The sequence below is a fragment of the Ostrea edulis genome, chromosome 4, assembly GCF_947568905.1.
Source record: "Ostrea edulis chromosome 4, xbOstEdul1.1, whole genome shotgun sequence".
In the NCBI taxonomy this organism is placed as follows: Eukaryota; Metazoa; Mollusca; class Bivalvia; order Ostreida; family Ostreidae; genus Ostrea; species Ostrea edulis.
Window position 1 is genome coordinate 34,920,758 of NC_079167.1, and position 21,636 is coordinate 34,942,393.

General features: G+C 33.5%; 1 protein-coding gene across 4 annotated transcripts in view; it reads right to left on the reverse strand.

Annotated features, from left to right (window-relative positions):
• Nucleotides 1-21,636, reverse strand: part of LOC125668453 (dual 3',5'-cyclic-AMP and -GMP phosphodiesterase 11-like) — a 68,920-nt gene that overhangs the window by 36,767 nt on the left and 10,517 nt on the right. For all 4 annotated transcript variants that reach the window (XM_048902640.2, XM_048902642.2, XM_048902641.2 and 1 more), the window contains exons 2-4: nt 7,283-7,444; nt 2,862-2,951; nt 1,027-1,164 (exon numbers count right to left, since the gene is read on the reverse strand). In XM_048902640.2, the coding sequence (XP_048758597.2) occupies nt 1,027-1,164; nt 2,862-2,951; nt 7,283-7,444 (390 nt within the window). The remainder of the gene's footprint in view (nt 1-1,026; nt 1,165-2,861; nt 2,952-7,282; nt 7,445-21,636) is intronic.

A 21,636-nucleotide genomic window follows, 5' to 3' on the forward strand; every position in this document is an offset into this window, starting at 1 on the left:
TAAATAATTCAAGAGAAATTGAATAAGTCAGGGTTTTTTTTTAAGTAGGTCAGTCTCTCAAGGTCAAAACATCAAACACTATTATGTACAAGGTCTTAATTTTTTTGCCATTAAAAATCTATCCACAGAATATAAAAGCCCCACCTAAAACATTTCTGGATAAATTTGATAGGTTATGTTTTCTTAAAAGTACATCAAACTCCAAGTTCAAGGTCACAAGATCAAAGATTAATAGAATCCTACATTAGTACAAGTGTGGGATAGGGAAATTCCACTGAGGGGACAAGATTCGCAGTCTAGGACAAGGCTCTGCCTAAACCTACCCCTGGGGACCACAAACTTGGACCTACTCTATGTCATGAAGCTTTCGTGTAAATTTGAGCTTTTCTGGCCCAGTGGTCTTTAATGAGAAGATTTTTAAACATTTTCCCTATATACTCACATGTAAAACTTTGATCCCCTTTGTGGCCCCACCCTACCCCGGGGACCATAATTTGAACAAACTTGAATCTGCACTATGTCAGAAAGCTTCATGTAAATTTGAACTTTTCTGGCCCACCGGTTCTTGAGAAAAATATTTCTCAATGATCCCACCCTATTTTTGCATTTTTGTGATTATCTCCCCTTGGAGAAGGGCAAAGGGCATTGCCCTTTATTTGAATACACTTGAATCCCCTTTACCTAAGAATGCTTTTTGCTAATTTTGGTTGAAATTGGCCCAGTGGTTCTGGAGAAGAAAATGTTTACAGACAGACATACAGATGATCAGAATAGTTCACTTGAGCTGTCAGCTCAGGTGAGCTAAAAATGATATATAAGAAGACAATCTTTATATATGCATGTACAATGGCAGAATACACTGTTGGTACATAATGTGTGGTGATGGTCGTATATCTCATATAAAATCATATGCAGCACAAACATAATGCACGTACATGAATGATCCTTGTGCCAGTGTTTGTGCTGTTACAACAGTAGGAACCTACACAATGGTTGTCATGACACACAATCTGTAAATAGACTGACCTTGCAGAGGTCATCAATGAGCATGACCTGGCACCTCTGACACTGAAGTAGGGACTGGGTATGCATCATTATCTTGTAGATCAAGTCTGCCACATTGTTCTGTTCTTCAAAGATTACCCTCGCTAAGTCTAAGAGCACCTGGCAAGAAAATGAATGATTTACAAGTTATCCCATTTATCTTTATCTGAAATTTAATACTATCGTTCCATTCACAGTGTGTCACTTCACCTGATTGAACATGCAAATTTCACTCACTGAATGGTTGTATGGTTTCAATAAAAGTGAGTTATATGGCCATGCTATGCCATTCTTTCAATCTGATTGGTCACTGAGAACAAATTGGGAAAAAAACCTGTTTCATTGAAATCTATGAGAAGCCCAAAAAACTGCATACTTGATCAAGCGATGTGACATTCTGTTATTGGAACAGTAGTAAGTCCACGCAATTTAATGTGTCTCCACTCCCATTTTTTTCTTCTAAATACATGCAATTAGTTCAAGGCAATACAAACAAGATATGATTATAATCTACTGATTATAGTCTCCCAAACAAAGTACTGGATGTATAAAAGTGCAGCTTCTTCTGAGTACTACTATTTTCCTCCCTTGCGCAAAATCCATGCTAGTTTTAACTTCATTTAAAAAATTTAGATAACAAAGACCTTACTTTTGAAATATTTTTAAAAAATTCCCCAATTTCCTTCAATGAAACTGGTGTCACTTGACCTTGATCCAGATTTGTAGGTTCCAACATTCTCTCATAATTTTTTATGATCCCATGTCTCTATCAATCCCAGTTCTAAAGTTACACCAGATTTATGTTCAAGGTCAAGGTCACTGGAGTTACTTGACTTTGATACTAATTTTTAGATCTCATTTTTTTCAACATTTCCAAAGATCCCATCTCTCTATCAAACCTGGTTCTTAAGTAATACCAATTTTATGTTTCAAGGTCAGAGGTCGTCACTGGAGTCACTTGACCTTGATACTGGTTTGTAGATATCATCATTTCAGAAAGTCACATGTCTCTATAAATTCAAGTTCTAAAGTTATGAGTTTTATGTTCAAGGTCAAGGTCACTGATTCACTTGACCTTGATACCAATTTATAGATCCCATCATCCTATCATCATTTCTGAAGACCCCAATGTCTCTATCAGACATTTTCTGAAGTAATATCAGTTTTATGTTTCAAGGCCAGAACTCAAGGATCACTGGAATCACTTGACCTTGATATTAGTTTGTAGGTCCTGCCATCCTCTTACCATCTCAGGCTAATTTTAGTCCCAGTTTTAAAGTTATACCAGTTTCTATGTTCAAGGTCAAAGGTCAAGGTCACTAAAGTCACATGACTTAGATGCTAATTTGTAGGCCCTCTCATTCTCTTCTCATTGCCAAAGATCCTAAGACTATGTATCATATTTGTCAAGTTATATCTGTTGATTTTTGGAATTAATTTTTTTCCCACGGAGTTCTATGTTTTCCCAAGTCCCATTTGATTCCCCTCAAAATGTACTCTAACCCCCTTCAATCTGAAAACAAAAACATTTCTATCTAGATACATTGGCCTATCATATCCTTGAATATCTAATACTTTTATCTAAAGGTTATGGAGACGATGTCAGACCGTTTTAGTCACATACAAGAAAGTAGCAAAAGAAGGGGTAAATACAGTAAGTCTGGGAGACTTAATTACTTAGTTAATGAAAACTGTCATACTATTTTTAGAAAATAGACATTTAACAACTCGATACCAAAGATAGCACTTTATGTAATTATCAATCATGATTTTAATTAACTCTAGATACAATGTACCATTCTGTACGGGTAACATACCTGATTTCGTCTATTTTCCAGCAATGATTTCTCGTACAATTGAGCATTTTTCAATCCAATTCCACAGAATGCCATGTAATTGGAAAATATCTACAAAATCAATAACAAAAAATAAAATAAAACCAGGTCATGAAGAAAAATGAAATATATGTATACCCCTGTAACTTAACACATGTACTAATCTTCCTTTCCACAAACATTCCCTTCCACCTTCTCACAAAAGTTAACCGGCATGCATGATGCACGCAGAGAGACAGATCAAGGGATGGTCAAAATTGCTTTCTTTTAAAACTATACCAATGAGGTAATTTGTTTGTGTGTTGTCCACAAAATTACAGAAAACAGAAGTCTTATGACTGTAAACATTTTGGAGGAGATATTGGTATTGGTAGATCTTAGGGATTAAGGGGTGGATCCTAGGGATTAAGGGGTGGATCCTAGGGATTAAGGGGTGGATCCTCACTGTGTGGAAACATTTTGGAGGAGATATTGGTATCGGTAGATCCTAGGGCTGGGGTAGAATCCTCACTTTGTGTCATATTCACGGAGAAAGATGTAGCAGCTGAGAAGGGTGTGATGATGACTGGGGAGCCTTGACCAAGATCTGTCAATACACACTCTATTTATCCATGTATCTGTATTCTATAATTCAGAAAATTCTATACAAAAATAAGTCCATTACTTTGCAATACTTTCACACATTAATATATAAGCAAGTATTCACTATAATTTGAGTTTAGAATAATCAAATTCCCCTGTACTGAAAACAGATGAATTCTCAAATAAAATATATGGTAGCTAGAGTATGTATCTTAGTTGTTTAATGTTAGACTTTAAGAGATGATTAACAAGAGGTACTGTGAGCAATGCTCACTAAGAATATCCCCCGCTTACCCCAATCTCCCAAAGGGTGTTGTTAATAGGTATAAATTACCTCTTTCCTGAGTGTAAAAATATGGTATGCCTTTGTAGAACAAAATGGAAGATATAGTCCGAAAACAAATCCATGGCATAAACCTATAATTTTGACCTTGAGATTAAAGGTCAAGGTCATAAAGAGGTCATGAATGTACATGACACATAGTCTCATGGTGATACACCCATGTCTTATGGTATGACGTCAAAACCCTATAATCAATTTTGACCTTGAGGTCAAAGTTCAAGGTCATATAGAGGTCATGAAGGTACCCGACACATTGTCTCATGGTGATACACTCATGTGTCAAATATGGTATGCCTATGTCAAAGAACAAAGAAGTCATGGCCCCGACACAAATCCATTGTAAAACCTTAAATTTTGACCTTGAGGTCAAGGGTCAAGGTCATGAAGGTAATCGACACATCATCTCATGGTGGTCCACCTTTGTGCCAAATATGGTATGCGTAAGTCAAAGAACAAAGAAGTTGTGGCCCGGACACGAATCTGCACAAAGAGACAGACGAACAGACAGACAGACAGTGATTCCTATATACCCCCCCCCCCCCTTGAACTTCGTTCGGGGGGTATAAAAAGTACATTTATATAACCTAAATGTGATATGTGTTCAATCAAAATTTTAATCATCTTCATTGGCCAGTTTTTCATTCCACTCCACTCCCCACAAATGCTAGTGGATGGGAAAACATGAATTTCAATACATTTCAAAAAAGAAAGTGTGCAGAAAAAATAACTTCTGAAATAATAAGTTAAAGAGGAAGCAATGCAGACATGGGAAATCATTCAAATGGACAAGCATGTCAAATGGTGGCATATCATAGGAGAAAGGTTCATCGTTGTATATAGAGTCTGCTGCAGAGCACATCACCAGATGAGCTCAAATTTCCATTAAAATTAAAATCCCCTTTTTACATTTTTTCTCTCTTTGCTTCAAGGTTATCCTGTTGATGTACAGTGTATTGATAAGAGAGTCTGATCCTGCCGAGATGAACATAATCTACTCTGAAATCACTTTCATGGGAAGAATTATCACGAAGATTTATTTCATATCGAGTCTAAGGAAAAATTGCATTGGTTCAGGTTAGTTAGGGCCTTGGTAATTATTTGATGGATTTTACTTTTTATAATTCTATATGAGCTTGCAACTGATTGCCTATGCAAAAGAATTCCAAATCAATTCCCTTGCAATCATCTTTCATCAGACATTCAATCAGAAAAATTGATGACAATTTTGAATTCTCTGTCTGCGTTTTGAAGATAATTAAAGATCTTCAAGGTAGAAATGATGTAGAAATCTTATTCTTCTAATCTTTAAATTGCTAGCATAATTTGCACATGTAGCAACAAATCAAGGGCTTTTAAAAACATCATTAGTGATGAAGAACATTATACAATGGAAATTAATATATGAAGCACTAACTGTAAAACATATTTTAATGTTCTCTTTACTCCAACTTGATTTGGAAAACTCATATATTACTTAACATTTCTAAACATAAAATTCATTATAGAGAGGCTTTGATTGATCTGGGTTAATTTGTTTGCTCTGAAACATGTTCATCCCAGAATCTTTTCTCCCTTAATACCTGTTTGACCAGGGTCTATTCACTCTAAATTCTGATTGACCAGGTTCCAACACACCCACCATGCAGACTTCGTTTGACCTGGGGTTCATTACTACCCTAGATGGTTTACCCATATTTTCTTTATACAACTGTACATAATCTATTTCTATGTAGCTTTCAAGTGCAAATATAGAAATCATGATGCAGATTATTTTCAATGATACTGAAGATATTTTAGAACAAGGAAAGTACACTGTTTACTATAAAAATGGGAGATGTCATTTAAATGAGGTCAACAAGAGTAAAAAAGAAGTATTCTTGTATTCCAAACCTTTTAAATTTTATAATTCTGTTGTAATTTTTCAACAATATATTTTGTATATAATCTAAAAAATTATTGTCATTTACAATACATGTAATTCTAAATCACAACCATCGAAGCCCTTTGAATTACTTGTACTCAATCATCCAAGCTGATTAATTAATTCCCAAACTATGCTAATTCCCTTGAACATTCACTGCTTCAGAAACAATAATATCAAATTAAAATGTGGGTTTAACTGTCAAAACAAAAAATACTAAAGACCAACACTTTTGCTGGTAACACGACAATCCTAAGTGATAATAACCACTTCAAAAGATACCTATAATCATATTTCTAAAAGTCACTGCATGATGTGAACAGAAACCTATATAGGGAAATCGACGCATGAGGCAAATGAACTATGGCAAACAGATAGATAATGGGCATATAATAGCTATATATCAACCATACAATATATAATATTCTACAATATGACACCATTTTATTTCCAACATCAAAATATGCAACTTAATTTCAAGCTGTGATATTCTTCTATAGCCTTACCTGGTGTAAGTTTTAATTGGGTCATATGTGCAGTTTAATTCATTTTAAATTTGAATGCAGATGATGTAAATTATAAGATGACAAGAATTTTGGTGTGGCTCAAACCTGTGATGTCATTAATTATATACACAGACTGTTAACTTACATCCACTATATTTTCCTTCATATCTCTAACTCATTAGTTAATCACAGACTCCTTTCAGCATAATTTGTTTTAAACTAAGAGTAATAATACATTTCCCTGACTCTGAAATCATGCAAATTAATTAAATATATCAGAAAATTAATTTAATTGGACCTCTATAGTGTATAATTTACTTCACAGTCCTACACCTGTACACTGTTTTACAAAAGACAGCTCTGAGCAGGCAAACTATAATAAGACACAGGAAGTAGTGTCAGACTTAGGTAGCTGCAATACGCCGGTTTCGAGATACACCCGAGTTATTTCCCTTTGGAAAACTCTCGTATATAGTGAGGCGCGAAACAATTTGTTTACACGCGGGAGTGGGACTAATATTCATCACTGCGTAAGTGAATGTACTCAGCAAGTTTCTCATACACTCTTAGATCACCCGAATTCGACTGATACACAAACTAAGTAAGTTATAAGTATTTAGGGAGTAATTAAATACATAGAATTCTTATCATATCAAGTTATTTCGTTGGTCATAAGTACCATATCTAAGACATTACTTGCAAATATGACATTGTTTTTATGTTTCCACTTTAGTGAAACATTTCTTTCGATAGTATATTGTATTTCCCACATTTACATATGAAAAGAGAAGCCGCTTTTAATACATTTCGTCATCTTCCTCGCTGACATGTAGGTCCACTCTGCCCCACTTCGTCATTCAAAGTTTCACTAAATGCACCTCCTACACAGAGGAGTTCGTATCTCGAAACTGACGTATCAAATGTAGCCCTCTCTAATATTTTTATCAACCCCGGGCCCCCTCCAAAAAAAGCACCAAAAATGTCATAGAGGGCTACATTATTGCAGCTAACAATTAAGTAGCCCCCATCCACCCTTCTGATATATTCTTACCCTTTCATCGTGAGAATTAAACGGTTCATCTTTGCTGTTAATCCTGTTGATAGCCTGAGCCACTCCTATCACTACTCCTTCGGAGTCCTTGATTGGTGTACTCAAAATGCTACGAGTCCTATAACCCATTTGTAAGTCAATTTCATTATTAAAGCGAGGATCCTGAAATCAAAACACAAAAAAATTAAACAAAAAAGTCAAAATATGAACCACTTTCTCTGAAGAAAAGTAAAATTGTACGTTTCATCATCAGGATACAGGTATTATGAATAGAATTGGAGGGTCACGACTTCTATACATATAGCACCAAAACTAGCATTGGTCACAGGTCTGATTCCTGATCCAGCCATATATTTTCTTCTTTTCTACTACAGGTCATCGAATATGCCCATTTTCTTTTTGCACTTGAAGTCAAACTTCAAAATACTAACAAAAAAATCAAAGCAATGATGAGCAACTGGTAACCATTTCGACAGCCCGTAACTTGAATAGTTGACTAAAGGTACAAAAACCTGGACATAAAAATTCCGTCAAATTCATAAAAATGCAGGCTTATAGTAGGAATATGATACCTGACAATTATGTCAAAAATTCATAATTCCAGCTGAATTAATAAAAAACTAAATACTTAATGGTAGCTTTCTGAATTGGAAACAGACAGCACAAGTGTTGTGCAAAAGGATATTCAGACACATGTGAATTAATGGCTTAAAAACTACACATCATTCATGACTTGCTTGATGCCTGCACTCATTCTTTTCTAAAGCAAATTTTGATCAGAATGGTCCCTTTTATTACATTTTCCAATACATTGGGGAAACTAGCAATGAACTAAGTTTACGAAGTCTAATTTGGCCCTATTAAATTTTGAATGTAAATTAAAACTAGTACAAAAGTGTTGTTAAATACCAGCAAAATATATGAAATCTATATGTGTGAATTTACCGCTATTTTCTATCAAATGACCAAAAATCACTATTATGAAAGGTGAAGATAACAATTAAACAGTGATCCTACAAAGAATACAAAATAAAGAGTTGAGCAAACACAGAACCCTGGACATACTTGAGGTGGGAGTAAGCATCCCGTCGACTGGTCAACCTCACCATGAGCCCTATGTCTTGATCAGGTAAACGGAGTAATCCGTAGTCAAAATCAGTGTGCCAAGAACGGCCTAACAATTGGAATGTCAAACATGTCAAACAGCGTTTGACCCAATGATAGGTTGTATAAAACTGATCTTACGCAGAACAAGCTCTTGCGTATCGAATCAGTTGAGAGATGTAAACACCATATGCAGGTGATAATGGAATATTGTTACATAAATATAGGAAGTAGACAATGGAGAAGCTGAAATCTATGGAGCGCCAAATTAACATAAACTCAAATAATTGAAGATATCTTCAATTATTTGAAGATATCATCAATTCATTTGATGCGCGCAACAATTGAATTAAAGATCTCTTCAAATAATTAATGATATCTTCAATTCTGAATTATTGCGCGCATTAATTGAATTGATGAGAGCATTAATTCTTCAGCTGATTTGATGCGCGCTTTAATTGAATTAATGATCTCTTCAAATGAATTAATGATATCAACAATTGAATTGATGAGCGCTACAATTCAATTGAAGAGAGCAATAATTGATATAATGCGCGCATTAAATCTATTGATGAGAGCAATAATTGAATTGATGCGCGCATTAATTCATTTGATGAGAGTAATAATTGATTTAATGCGCACATTAATTCAATTATTGCTCTCTTCAATTGAATTAATGATATCTTTAATTCATTTGAAGAGAGCAATAATTCTTTTAGAGAGCAACTATATAATTAAAGATATCTTCAATTCAACATATCCACAATTGAACTAATGATATCTTTAATTGAATTGTTGCTCTCTTTAAAAGAATTGATGCGCGCATTAATTCCTTATACAAAAGCATTGTAAATGATTTAAAGATATCTTCAATTGAATTAAAGAGATCATCAAATTATTTATACCGAGCTCTAAATTAATTATTGCGAGCAATATTTCTACTAAATTGATGCTCTCATCAAATGAATTGAAGAGAGCAATAATTGAATTAATGCGCGCATCAAATCTATTATTGCTCTCATTAATTGAATTAATGCGAGCATCAATTCAATTGAAGAGAGCAATAATTGAATTAATGCGCGCATTAAAACAATTATTGCTCTCATTAATTCAATTGATGCGCGCATTAATTCAATTGATGAGAGCAATAATTGAATTGAAGCGTGCATTAATTCAATTAAAGAGAGCAATAATTGAATTGATGATATCTTCAAATAATTGAAGATATCTTCAATTATTTGAGTTTATGTTAATTTGGCACTCCATAGAAATCGGCCCGTTTGTCATACAGTTGAGTTGTCAGTTTGCCGTTAATATCTACTTTCAATAAAATATCTAAGTATGAAGCAGATGTGGAGGACTCTGTATATGATCTTATAGTCTCTGACTATTTCAGGACCAAAATGGATGTTATCGAACCCAGTTCTTTATGACTCATAATGATATCAATAAAAGGAACATGCAGTCACTTGCCGAAGACACGTTTATACAATTTTACTATAACTCATGTTTTAGGATAAATTATTGGCTTTTCATTATCAATAATTGTACCATATAATCTATCAAAAGTATATGAAACTAATTATCAATTATGAAATATTTTTCACACAGATCATTAACCCATGTACTCATTTTATGAGAATGCGCATGCTTATGTCACAGAAATATCGAGAGATTCAAATAAAAACATCAAAACAAATATTTTATTTCTTTTGCTATAAATATAATCATTACTTTCTGTCACATCCTTTTCTTCAGCGATTTACAAATTTATGCAAATTTCACACTGTGTCATGGCAGAAAGACATTAATTTCTAGAATGTACCATGAAAGTTTGCTAATCTGAGATAGCTTTCACAGGCCACAGTTGTCACTGCCACACTGAAGAGGCAGTTGTGCTAGTGATTCATGACTGTATTGTCACTTCTGCTCAGCCCAGTAATTAAAGCAAGCTTAATGCAGAAACCATCTATGTGGAGTTGCATCATAAAGATGGCCATTCTTCTCTGGAGTTGTTCAACATTTGGCCTGCTTTTACATTTGACATGCATTAGGCACTACTTCAGTCCTCTTACCAAATAGTGTTGTCTCTATCATTACAAAACCAATAACTAAATTGATTTTCATGTATTACACTTGAAGTCCTTTAATGGATTTGTCAGGTTTCCACCCATGGAGAGATGCTTTTTATGTTAATGGTGTCTTACTATGTACAACTGCCAAATGATATGAAATCAAATATACCATATTTGACCCCAGTAAATGCCATATACGTACATCATCGCTTCAATGAAGAGGACCTCAGTAGCCTAAACTGATTTTTAACTTTCTATTGTTGTTTTAATTTGTTTTAATCAGTAAGAGCTCCATCTCTTTGATATATGTGATCTGTTAATGGTATAATGTAATATTAATAATATTTTATACCTGGTAATCAAACTTAGTGCATCCAAGTCTCCAAAGTTTAAACTCATTAAGTGCTGGGAAATCCCAACACATGCAATATTTAACCCATGAAAAAGCTACAGGGGAAACATTTTATATCTAGTAGAATTTTTAATGTTTTAATTGAGGCCATTAAAGGGCTGCTCACCTTTGATATTGCTGTTTTGTTTATTACCAGGAACCATACAGTTTTAAGGTTCAACATTAATACACATGAAATAATTTGTTCAAAAATGTGTAATCATTTTCAGAATGACATATTATACACAAGGCAAAGCAGGATAATCAAAATAATATACTTGAGATTATGAAAGGGAATTGTTATATATGACCTGTGCTAGGGGTATATAGTCATTAGCAAATTAATGCATCAAATTTATTTTATAAGACATGCGTGAAATTTCCCAAAATGTGCAATCTCCCAAAACAATCTGACCACAGACAAATCTAAAAATATCTCAAGACGACAGAGGAGGGTGTATATATATGGTGTTAGTATGGACTAGTTTATAAGAGAAATAAAAACCAATAAGCCTATAATTATATGTGTACATGGAACATTTATACAACAGCAATTCTGCAATAGGAAAGACATTTCACAATGTCTCACACAAAAAGGAAAGATGCTCTTCCAACAGTACGAACCATGATAGGGGACTACCGATAGACTGTTTCTAGTATTGCATATTTATACTTGAGGTGCATCGCAGTATATAAAAAATATTGCAACTATTTTGACTTGATAGGATTTCAGAATCTCTCTTAAATTACAACAATTTCTTCAGCTTTGCTCGATCTTTTGAAAATTGTTTACTGGGAAATAAATAAGTATTTGTTCAAAGATGATTTTTATGATGGTTTGCTTTTAAATCAATTAAACTTGTTGAAGAATAACACTTTGAATAATTCTTATAGCTCTCTGGTAATTGTCACTGGACAGTACATGGTGATTGCTTTACCCCAGGTTTGTGATACATGAACAAAAACACCAAACTTTTCCCCTAGTGTCGATGTTAAAGGCCCGACATCGATATCGGACACAAAGTGTGCATGTTTAACACTTTCCTTACAACAGACTTGAAAACTTTGTAGTTGCCCTGGAGCTAGAACCTGCATATAAGGTTGGCAGCGTATGCCCATCTAAAATGCTGGTAGTTCTGAAATTCACTGAGGAATAAAAGAATATTTTTTATCTGCAAGCCTCTCCCTTTCTGCCAGATTTATGAAAAATTCCGGTATCAAGTTTTAAATTTATGCACATTACACACATTTTCAATAGAATTGGCTTAATTGCCACAAAAGAATTAAATGTCGAATAAAATGGAAAATGGAAAAGAAAACAAATCAGCTAGAATAAGAGTTCCACATTATTGTTCACCTGAGCATTAATTACCCGGCCTCAAATTCTATAATAATTTTTCCGTTCTTCATATCCAAGCTCCATTCTAATAACGAGATGTTAAAAAAAAGCACAAATGCCCCCAAAAGTGCCCATATTGATAAAAGACTTTACATAATATAATGTACACTGTATGTTATATCTAAAACTGTATGAACTATATTTTGGACTGTTAAGCCCTCAAGAGTATAGAACACACGGGCTGCAAAATTCAGAAGTTTGGTACATTTTCTGCTTTTTCTATAAATATACATTTAGTTTTTATATAGCATCAAAATTAAAGAAGTCTTTCAAATGATAAAGACAATTAATCACTATGACAATTTTGGCCCCACCCTAATACCAAAACCTCTATCCCTGGGATAATCAAATAGCCTAGCTATAAGGGAGTCTCACATTTGCAATAATAAGCCTCATTTTCGAGTCTTGTGTGCACATGTTTATGATCTTTCAAAATACATACAATCCCCATTCAATTACAGAAGAACGAAAAATAGAAATTCGAAGCACATCAATCATTTTATCATTCCCAAATTTTCTATACATTTTCATTTTGTGGCCATAATGGCCCTGCCCAAGGGCCTCAGAACCCCTGACACAGGAGCCATGATTTTCAAAATTTTAATAGGTAGAGAGCTTCATGGACATCATGATCATGCATTTAGTTTTTCTCCAAGATATATGGGAGTAAAGAAGAAGATTTTCTAAGACTTAATACATTTTCATTATTATATGGCCATATTAGCCCTACCCTATGGCCTGAACCCCTGGCCCTAAGGAGCCATAAAGAACTAAGTTCGTTTGGTATCATATTTGGCCCCCTGAATTATTAAAAAATGAAATACATGTTGAATCAAACTTCTACATTGCAAAATACTGACGGAGATACACTTGTCTCAAAAATAAAACGAAACTTTGAAAATGTGTCACATTTCTACTACATTCACGTAGTCAAAATACGTAGGGAACACAAATTTCCGGAAAATATCATGAAATTTAACGACTTTTGAAGATATTTGAATAGGTCCACATAATATCACCACTTTAAAATTTTCACACGTAAAACATCTATGTGTAAGCATTTCACATACAAAAAATTACGATGGTGATATTGTGCGGACCATACTTATTTCTTATTTTACGTTCATATTTTAGCGTTTTACAGCATGCAAGTATATGTCATGTTTATGGATGTTGTTATGTATGTGTTGTTACATAAGTTTACCTATATTTTGTTTACAAAAGATAATATTCGCCTAGCACCCCATCAAATGATTTAACATCAATTTAACGGGACAATGTAAGATATTTACGTCTTTCCTTGTGTTGTGTATTATATAAATCATGCCATCTTACTTCAGTGCCCTGTAACTGAGCGACATGTACCCTAGTTAGGAATATTTTGATATCAATTACATGTACTTTTAATCAATAAAAATTGTATTATATGAAACATTTTGCCGAATACAAAATGCTATTATTTCCTATTAGGCCTAATCTATATAGCTAAATGCATGGCAGAGCACGAGGCCGATTTATACATGTATTTAGCTATAATAGACGTCACTTCTCAAAAGTGATGTCAGAGAAGTGACGTCACAATGGGTTGATAGATCATGTTGTCAACTTACATACTACGTTGTCTCAGCTAGCCGGTAGAGTGTAGTGGAAACGAACCCAAATATGAAGATATTAACAAAGATAAATTTTTTTTTTTTTTTTAAATTTAAAGTAAAGCTATTTCAACGTCATTCTTATCTACTTTTTATTTTAAGGACAGCAATATGCCGTCGTGCAATACCACTATATATAGGCCTAGGCCTATATCTGCAGCATTTGTATTATTATAATTTTCTAAGATACAAACCAAATGCTGAATGGAAAAATTAATTGAATATGGGTTACTCTACAATTACTAAATGCAGTTACACAAATCATCGTTCAAATCGTAGCATCCGCCACATTGAATCATTTACAATTCATGAAAACTTTCGGAGTGAGTCAATTAAACTTTTTAAATAATAATCACAGTGCACTGATATGGCACGCTATGTAACAATGAGACGGTCCCGGAATCGGCCGAAAAAGGTGCAGTCCCCGCACAGTATGTAAGAATTGGTTGCAAAGCGTTGCACGAATGACGACGCTATGTACCACAAAAATATCATTACACTGTACATATCTTCGCCATTTCTGCCACTGTATGTAACATAGCCTCTCGTTATTACATACTGTGCCGTATCAGTGCACTTTTATTTTTGCCAAAATAATAAGACACAACCTTCTTGTTCATGACGTCGCATAACGTAACGTCAAAATGGCACAAAGTTATCGTAAACTATACTGTATTTACGTATGTATTATATGAAAATAAAGCTTCTTACGGACATACGATAGTCATTTTATAAAAACATATACCTTAATTATTAAAGAACTTTGAGGGATATCTTTTAATTTGAACACGAGTCCTTTAAAAAATTAGGTAGAGAGCTTGATGGCCATCATAGTTATGCATTTAGTTTTACTCAAATGTATATGGGAGTAGAAAAGAACTTTTTAAGATTTAAAATATTTTCACTATATATGGCCATATTGGCCCCGCCCTTGGGCCTGAACTCCTGACCCGGGGGCCATGAATATCACAATTCTGATAGAGAGCTTCATTTCAGGACATTATAACTATGTATATAATTTGGGAGTAGATCTGAAGACAAGTTTTGAAAATATGGCCTTTTTTAACATATTTGGCCCTGCCCATGAGGCCCCAGGGATGGTAAGGTCATAATTTCACAATTTATATTTCTCTTATCCTAGAAATGCTTCACACGAAAAATGGTAGCAATTGGCCTTGTAGTTTTCAAGAAGTTAAAAATGTAAATTGTTGGTGGATGGTGGTTAACAAAGACCAATGACAATAGGGCACCTGAGAGACTCAGGTGACCTAAAAACCAAACAGAACATCAGCAATCATGGTATGACAATATCAAGTGGTGTTGCATCACTCATATTTATAACCCCAAGTCAGCATGGGAGAGACTAGACTGATTTATAATATAATTAATCGTAAGGTAAGTACAAAACTCTAAAACACCTGAACAGAAGCCCCTGATCAGTTGATCATAGATGTGTGTCTATTCCTGTCAATCTAAATAACCTGGGGCTCAGATTCCTCAAAGAAAGAAATGTTTGATTCCTGGAGCCTACACTTTAAGCCTGTATCGCTTGTATGGAGTTCCTGAAATGTTATCAAAGCATCAGTATCTGCAAGATATGTCAAAGTGCTTATACATGTTGTTATAAGTGGCAAACACCTGAACCTTCAGCACTTTCTTTATCTGGGACTTCCTGCTGTCATTGGTCTCTGAAAAGTGAGTTTGTAGATCTAAAGTGCCACATTCTGAGCAAAATGGGTTTTCATGTATCTAATTTCACTTGACAAGTTGATAGTACCACTAGTCATATGCCTCATCATATCCATTTTCAGACACAATTTCACCCTTGGGTGGGTTTTGCTGCTTGGATGGATTAAAAGCTGAATTTCTACAGTTGGTTTTTTTCCCATTCCATTGCATTTTTCATTCCATGTTTTTACCTACATAGATTTGACCTTGTACTGATGTTCAAAAACAACACCAAACAATATCAACATCCCATCCATACATATGCCACAAAAATTATATCCTAGTTATTATTTTAATTTCCTATTCCATTTTCCATCTTGTATCTTAAAGCAACACCTACTGTATCCAAATGTGTTTTTCAGAGTACCTTATACCTCAGAAAGTAATTGCATTTCTGAGAAAGGCTTTATTTTCAAGTGTTAACTTGTCATAGGATGCGTTCAATGTGTATAAAAGCTAATGAGAAACTGTCTTTTCTAAGTATTAAGAATTATAATGAACACCATGGATTTGTACTACATGTTGCATTAATCTCGGAGTATTCCACAGTTTAAAAAAAATATAGCAGTTCAAGAACTTGGGTTGGTAAATATTGAATTTTATGTTGAAACCTGTATGGTTGGGCTTACCTTGTGTAAATCAAACTAGTCAAATAGTGTATTAATATCAAAGGAAATATGCACCGAGTAAATCTTAAGTCTTGGTCGATATCTAAGATACAAAATAAAAGAATTTACCAATACAGTGTATATGTACTTGAAAATATCAGCAATATGTCAGGAGTTCAAGATAGTATCACATCACACTGATAACAGGCTTCAATTTTACTCTCATCTGCTTCAGGGTAAAAATCTGCACCAGACAACTGCATTAAACAATTTCCCATACTTGTAAAACAATAAAAGGTTTGAAAAGAATGTGTGAGATTCAATTGAAGCCAGTAAGTCCACAAAAATAACAAGTTTACCCAGTACCCTAATTTTCTTTATGTAATTCAATCCTGTACTTTTTTATGGTCAACATCACATTATGATGACATCAAATTAAAACACTCCAACGTTTGTAACTTTTAATCATGATTTCCTATTTCTCTCAGATTTATTGTTATTTAAGGGACTCTCTCCCCGAAGAAGAGAGAACAAATACATATATACATGTATTTGATACAACATGCATCAAGTCTAATGCCATTTAAGCTGTTTTGGGCAAATTCAACCAACAGCAAAGAATGTCCATCAATGAGTTAAACATAAACAATGAATTTTTGAGAACATTTGTATTGTAAATTAGAAACTGCAATCTTTGAATACCCAGTACACCAAATGACACTATTTCCTCCACAAACACTCTTGTTTTGGACTCACAAAAGGTGCATTGCATATATAAACTCAATTGAGACTTGTGGTGTAATGGTGTCTTTACAATATCAATTAACCAATAAATATGAAAATTATGCAAGCTTAATTATCTTAATTTAAAGTATAAACACACATTGCCGGGGATGCATGTCTTAAATTGCAAATCCAAGCTCCAACTTTTTATCCAGTGGATGTAATTCCTAACATTTGAGTTGTAAAAATCCAGCAGACATGTACTGTCCACATTGCCTTCTTCCAGTACGAAATCTACTGTACAGTAATCATAAAATTATACCAGAAAATTTGTGATTATATAATACCAGTCCTTTTTGTTGACAAACATTTCTTAAATCTTTTTTTTCTTTCTTTGCATTTGATAAGATTTCTATATATGTGGAAGGAAAAATAACAAGTCATTAGTACTCGAAGACAAAATATTTGTAGTACACATGCACTAAATGTATTTTCTATCACAAATTCCTAACAGTTCTGACTTTTGCTTATCGAGTGATATTTCAAAGGAAAAAGTTAAGAATGCAGCTAGGATGGATTAAGATTTACAGATTTGTACTGTTTAAACATTAGTATCATTTTATCTATTTATATTTCTTTTTTTGCTGAATACAAATATTTTGAAATTAATCTTTTTTGTTTACCATGAAATCGAGTAAAGCATGGAATATTTTTGTTCACAGAGGGAGAACACAGAGTGGCTTAATTTCTACAAACTAAATGTATCAACAAAACTGTACTTAGCTTTCACAAAAAATCCATGAAATTTGTTGCCCAAGAAAATTTATGAAACCATGATGCACAGTACATGTCATTTTTCACAATGAGAGAAGTTATCAACTCTTATGTTAAAGCTGTATGGTCCGAATTACAATAATTTTTTCCATCTCGTAAAAACGCTATTAAATCACATGTATGTAGTTATGAGGCTGTACGACATATCAAATTATTTCACCTGTTTTAACCCAAATAATTTGATTTTAAATCGATGTTTACAAATAACCGTTCAAGTGACAGTCACGTGACCAGTTCATACTTTCAGATCACCGGTGGTCTTATCTGTGTAAAGCTGTGTATTTTGTTATAACAGTACCGTACCATAAGTTTAATAGAAATAAAACTATCAAATACCTCTTAGTAATTCGTTGTTTTACGCTCTTTCAGCCTTAAAACTAGACAGTTGCGTTTGAGTTAATACATCATGTTGGGATTCCCCTGACGCATGTGGGTCTATTTATAAACATCTATTATGGGATGATTTATATATGTACCCACTATATTTACTTTCTAAATAATATTCGCACTGTTTTCCTTTACATGCAGATGTTTTTAAGCATGTAATTAAGGGAAAGTTAATAACTTTATAAAGTATAATTAATCTGCTTTAAAGTAATTATGTACAAAAATAATACATGAACATCGGGTCATACAGCTTTAATAATTTTAATTAAAATCATCTTATATGAATTCTCAACAGGAGTAATCTGGGGTCTTGAGATAATTTCTTAAGATATATGGTCAATTTAATCAATAGCCACTTTCATAAAAGGCAATGCATGTATAGGAGATCAAGATAACTTTGGTTTCATTATACCTTCACAAAAACATCCCAGCAGAAATAAAATGGAGCAGGAATATGGTTAGAAAATTTCATGCATGACCATATAACACCAAGAAAAATATTTTTTCTTCCCTTTATATACAACATGCAGTACTGTAGTGGTTAAAAGAAATTTATTTAACAATCAGAACACACATATAATGACAGTACTTATACATGCATGTTCAATGTACTATATATATAATAATTCTTCACACGAGACAAAATTTAAAAATTAAAAAAAAGTAAGTTATATACATATCAACAAAATAGGTTGGCATTCTGGGGGCTAAGTACACTAGCTTATCTAATGTGGCAGGCAATGTAACTGAGTAAAGCCCGGGGGAGTCCGACGGGCAATGTAACAAAGTGAATCCCGGGAAGTCCAGTGAGCCATATCACTTAAAGATGCCTCAGGAGGGGAGGGGGGGGAGCCTTGCAGGCAATGTATATGTAAACTAAAGACACCTGGGGGAGCCCACCACACTACATAAATGATATGTAAGCTAATGAATTAAGCCTTGGGGGGATCCTGGTAGCTAGCTAGGCTATGTAGTTATAAATCTTCGTATTTTATCTTCCTTAAATCCATGCAACTGTAATTTTGACCAGAATCCAGACATTTCAAATGTTTTTCTGTTGGATGTAAAAATTGATATTGTCATAAATTATTGTTTACATTATAAAACAAAAATGCAGACTACAACATACTACACACACATAGAATTTAAAATTCCACATGCTTACTGATCACTAAAACATTAATCTTGGGGAGGGGGTACTTATATCAACCAAGTACTCAAGTCTTTATGTTATTGACAAAATTTAATACAGATATATTTTCGTTTTTATTTACTTATTTATATATATTTTTTTTTTTGCAATATCATTACCAAAATTTCATGACATAATTGAGCATTATAAATTCATATTTTCTCAGACATGAACACTGATGGTCATTGAAATGAAATTGGGCATCCAAACTTCATAGATTGCCCCCCTAATTTGTCCAAATTTGACTGAATCAAACTAATTCAAATTTACAATTTGACCTGTTTCCAAAGTTTAGATAATAGTCTATATGTAGATAAAATTTTACTGCTGAATTCTAGAAGGAATTTGAAAAAAAAAAAATTCCAGCCATGAATGAAGACAATACATCTAGTTCAATTTTATTCCAGTCAAAACTGGATCAAAAATGGATATTTCTGCTCACTTATGTGATTTCGGATTTCAAACATTTCGGTTGAGCATCACTGAAGAGACATTATTTGTCGAAATGCGCATCTGGTGCATCAAAATTGGTACCGTACAATTTTTACATTATGACCCCTGGGTCGAGGCCTCTGCTGGTGGACTGTTAGTCCCCGAGGGTCTCTATAGCCGAGTAGCTAAGTACTTCGTTACTAGCTTGAAAATACGGATGTATATATATTTAACTGCTGTTATAAAATTTAGAAATTCATTTCAAAATTAAGGATTATCTCCCTCACGCATCGCTCTTATCCTTAGACCAATTTGACTCCACTTTTTTGGCACTCTGTTTTTTCCTAAAATAGCTCTAAGAGTTTATTGTTATTTCGGATTTCAAACATTTCGGTTGAGCATCACTGAAGAGACATTATTTGTCGAAATGCGCATGCATCTGGTGCATCAAATTGGTACTGTATAAGTATTACATTATGGTTCAAATCCACCTAAAAGTTTCATTAGGGTAGGTATCTACATAAAATGATCTGCTTTATCAAATGGTCTGAGGATCCAAGTAAAAGCATATAAATTTGAAGCCAAAATTGAATGGAAATAAAATGTGTTTCTCAATTTCATTTTTATGGAATTTGGATTATCATGCGATTATATACTAAGGTGGTGGATAAATAAAATAAAAATTTGGATTACACTCATCCAAAGACCAACACATTTAAGCAACCTTTGTCACATTTAGAAAAAGGGATACTTAAATATCAAAAAGTTTTGATTTCTTTTTACATATCAAGTTTTACATTTCTGATTGAAGTTTAAAATAAATTCAATCTTGGAATAAGTCAAGTCTTGACCAACTTCTAACCAAGGAATCCGATTTCTTTGCATGGACTCAGGTGGTCTAACTTGATCCATAGAATTTATTTGGCAGCGATACATTTTTTCACTTTAAATTTGATTACCCATGATTTTTTATTATAAGTTCTTAAAGGCCTGTGAAATATTTACAAAGGGTGTGTTTTAACATCAACTAATCCTACACAAGAATATTCTCTGGGGGTGCTCCCATCAAAAGAATGTTTTCTTTTCTCAAAAAATGATAACCTCTGCAGGATGAGAATCAGGATGAATTTGCTTCACTAATGTTCTCTTCATTCCATGCAATGCTTGAAAGCCTATACTGACATCTGCTGTGATCATCAAATGATGCATGAACTTTTTACCCCATAGGTAATGGTACTTTTCGATGGATATGTTAATATGAATGTTCTTTATCCACGCAATGAACTCGTAAATGTGATATTCAACTTTTATAATGATGCTTATATCATTGCAATTTTTCTAAATATTTGGTTCAATGCCCATTTTGTATCAATTTCTGATAATGAAAAGAAAATTGGAAAGTCGCAAGTTCTTCCATTTAGAAAAAAAATTTACATGTACTTTGTGAAAATCAAAATCTGGAACAAGTACAGTGCACTATATGTTTTTGTGCATTATGTGTCTACCACTCTGACTGCGACCTACTGTCCTACAAATATTTCATGAAGAATAAAACAAAAGCATTTATTTACTTGATATGCAAAGTACTATCCATAAAATCAAAAAATAAATGCTGACACTAATAAAATTCCGTCTTTCAGAGTGTATTTCCAAAGAAAATCTGTCTGCATGAAACTCAGATATAAATAATTTCCTATTAAATTTTCAGCTGATGATGTAAAAACTCCTTTCCAAAATTTCAACATCAAATTATATTCTTTGATAAAACTAATATTGTAATGTCATATTTGCATTTTCACAACAAAATGAAATAATGAATCGGTATTCAA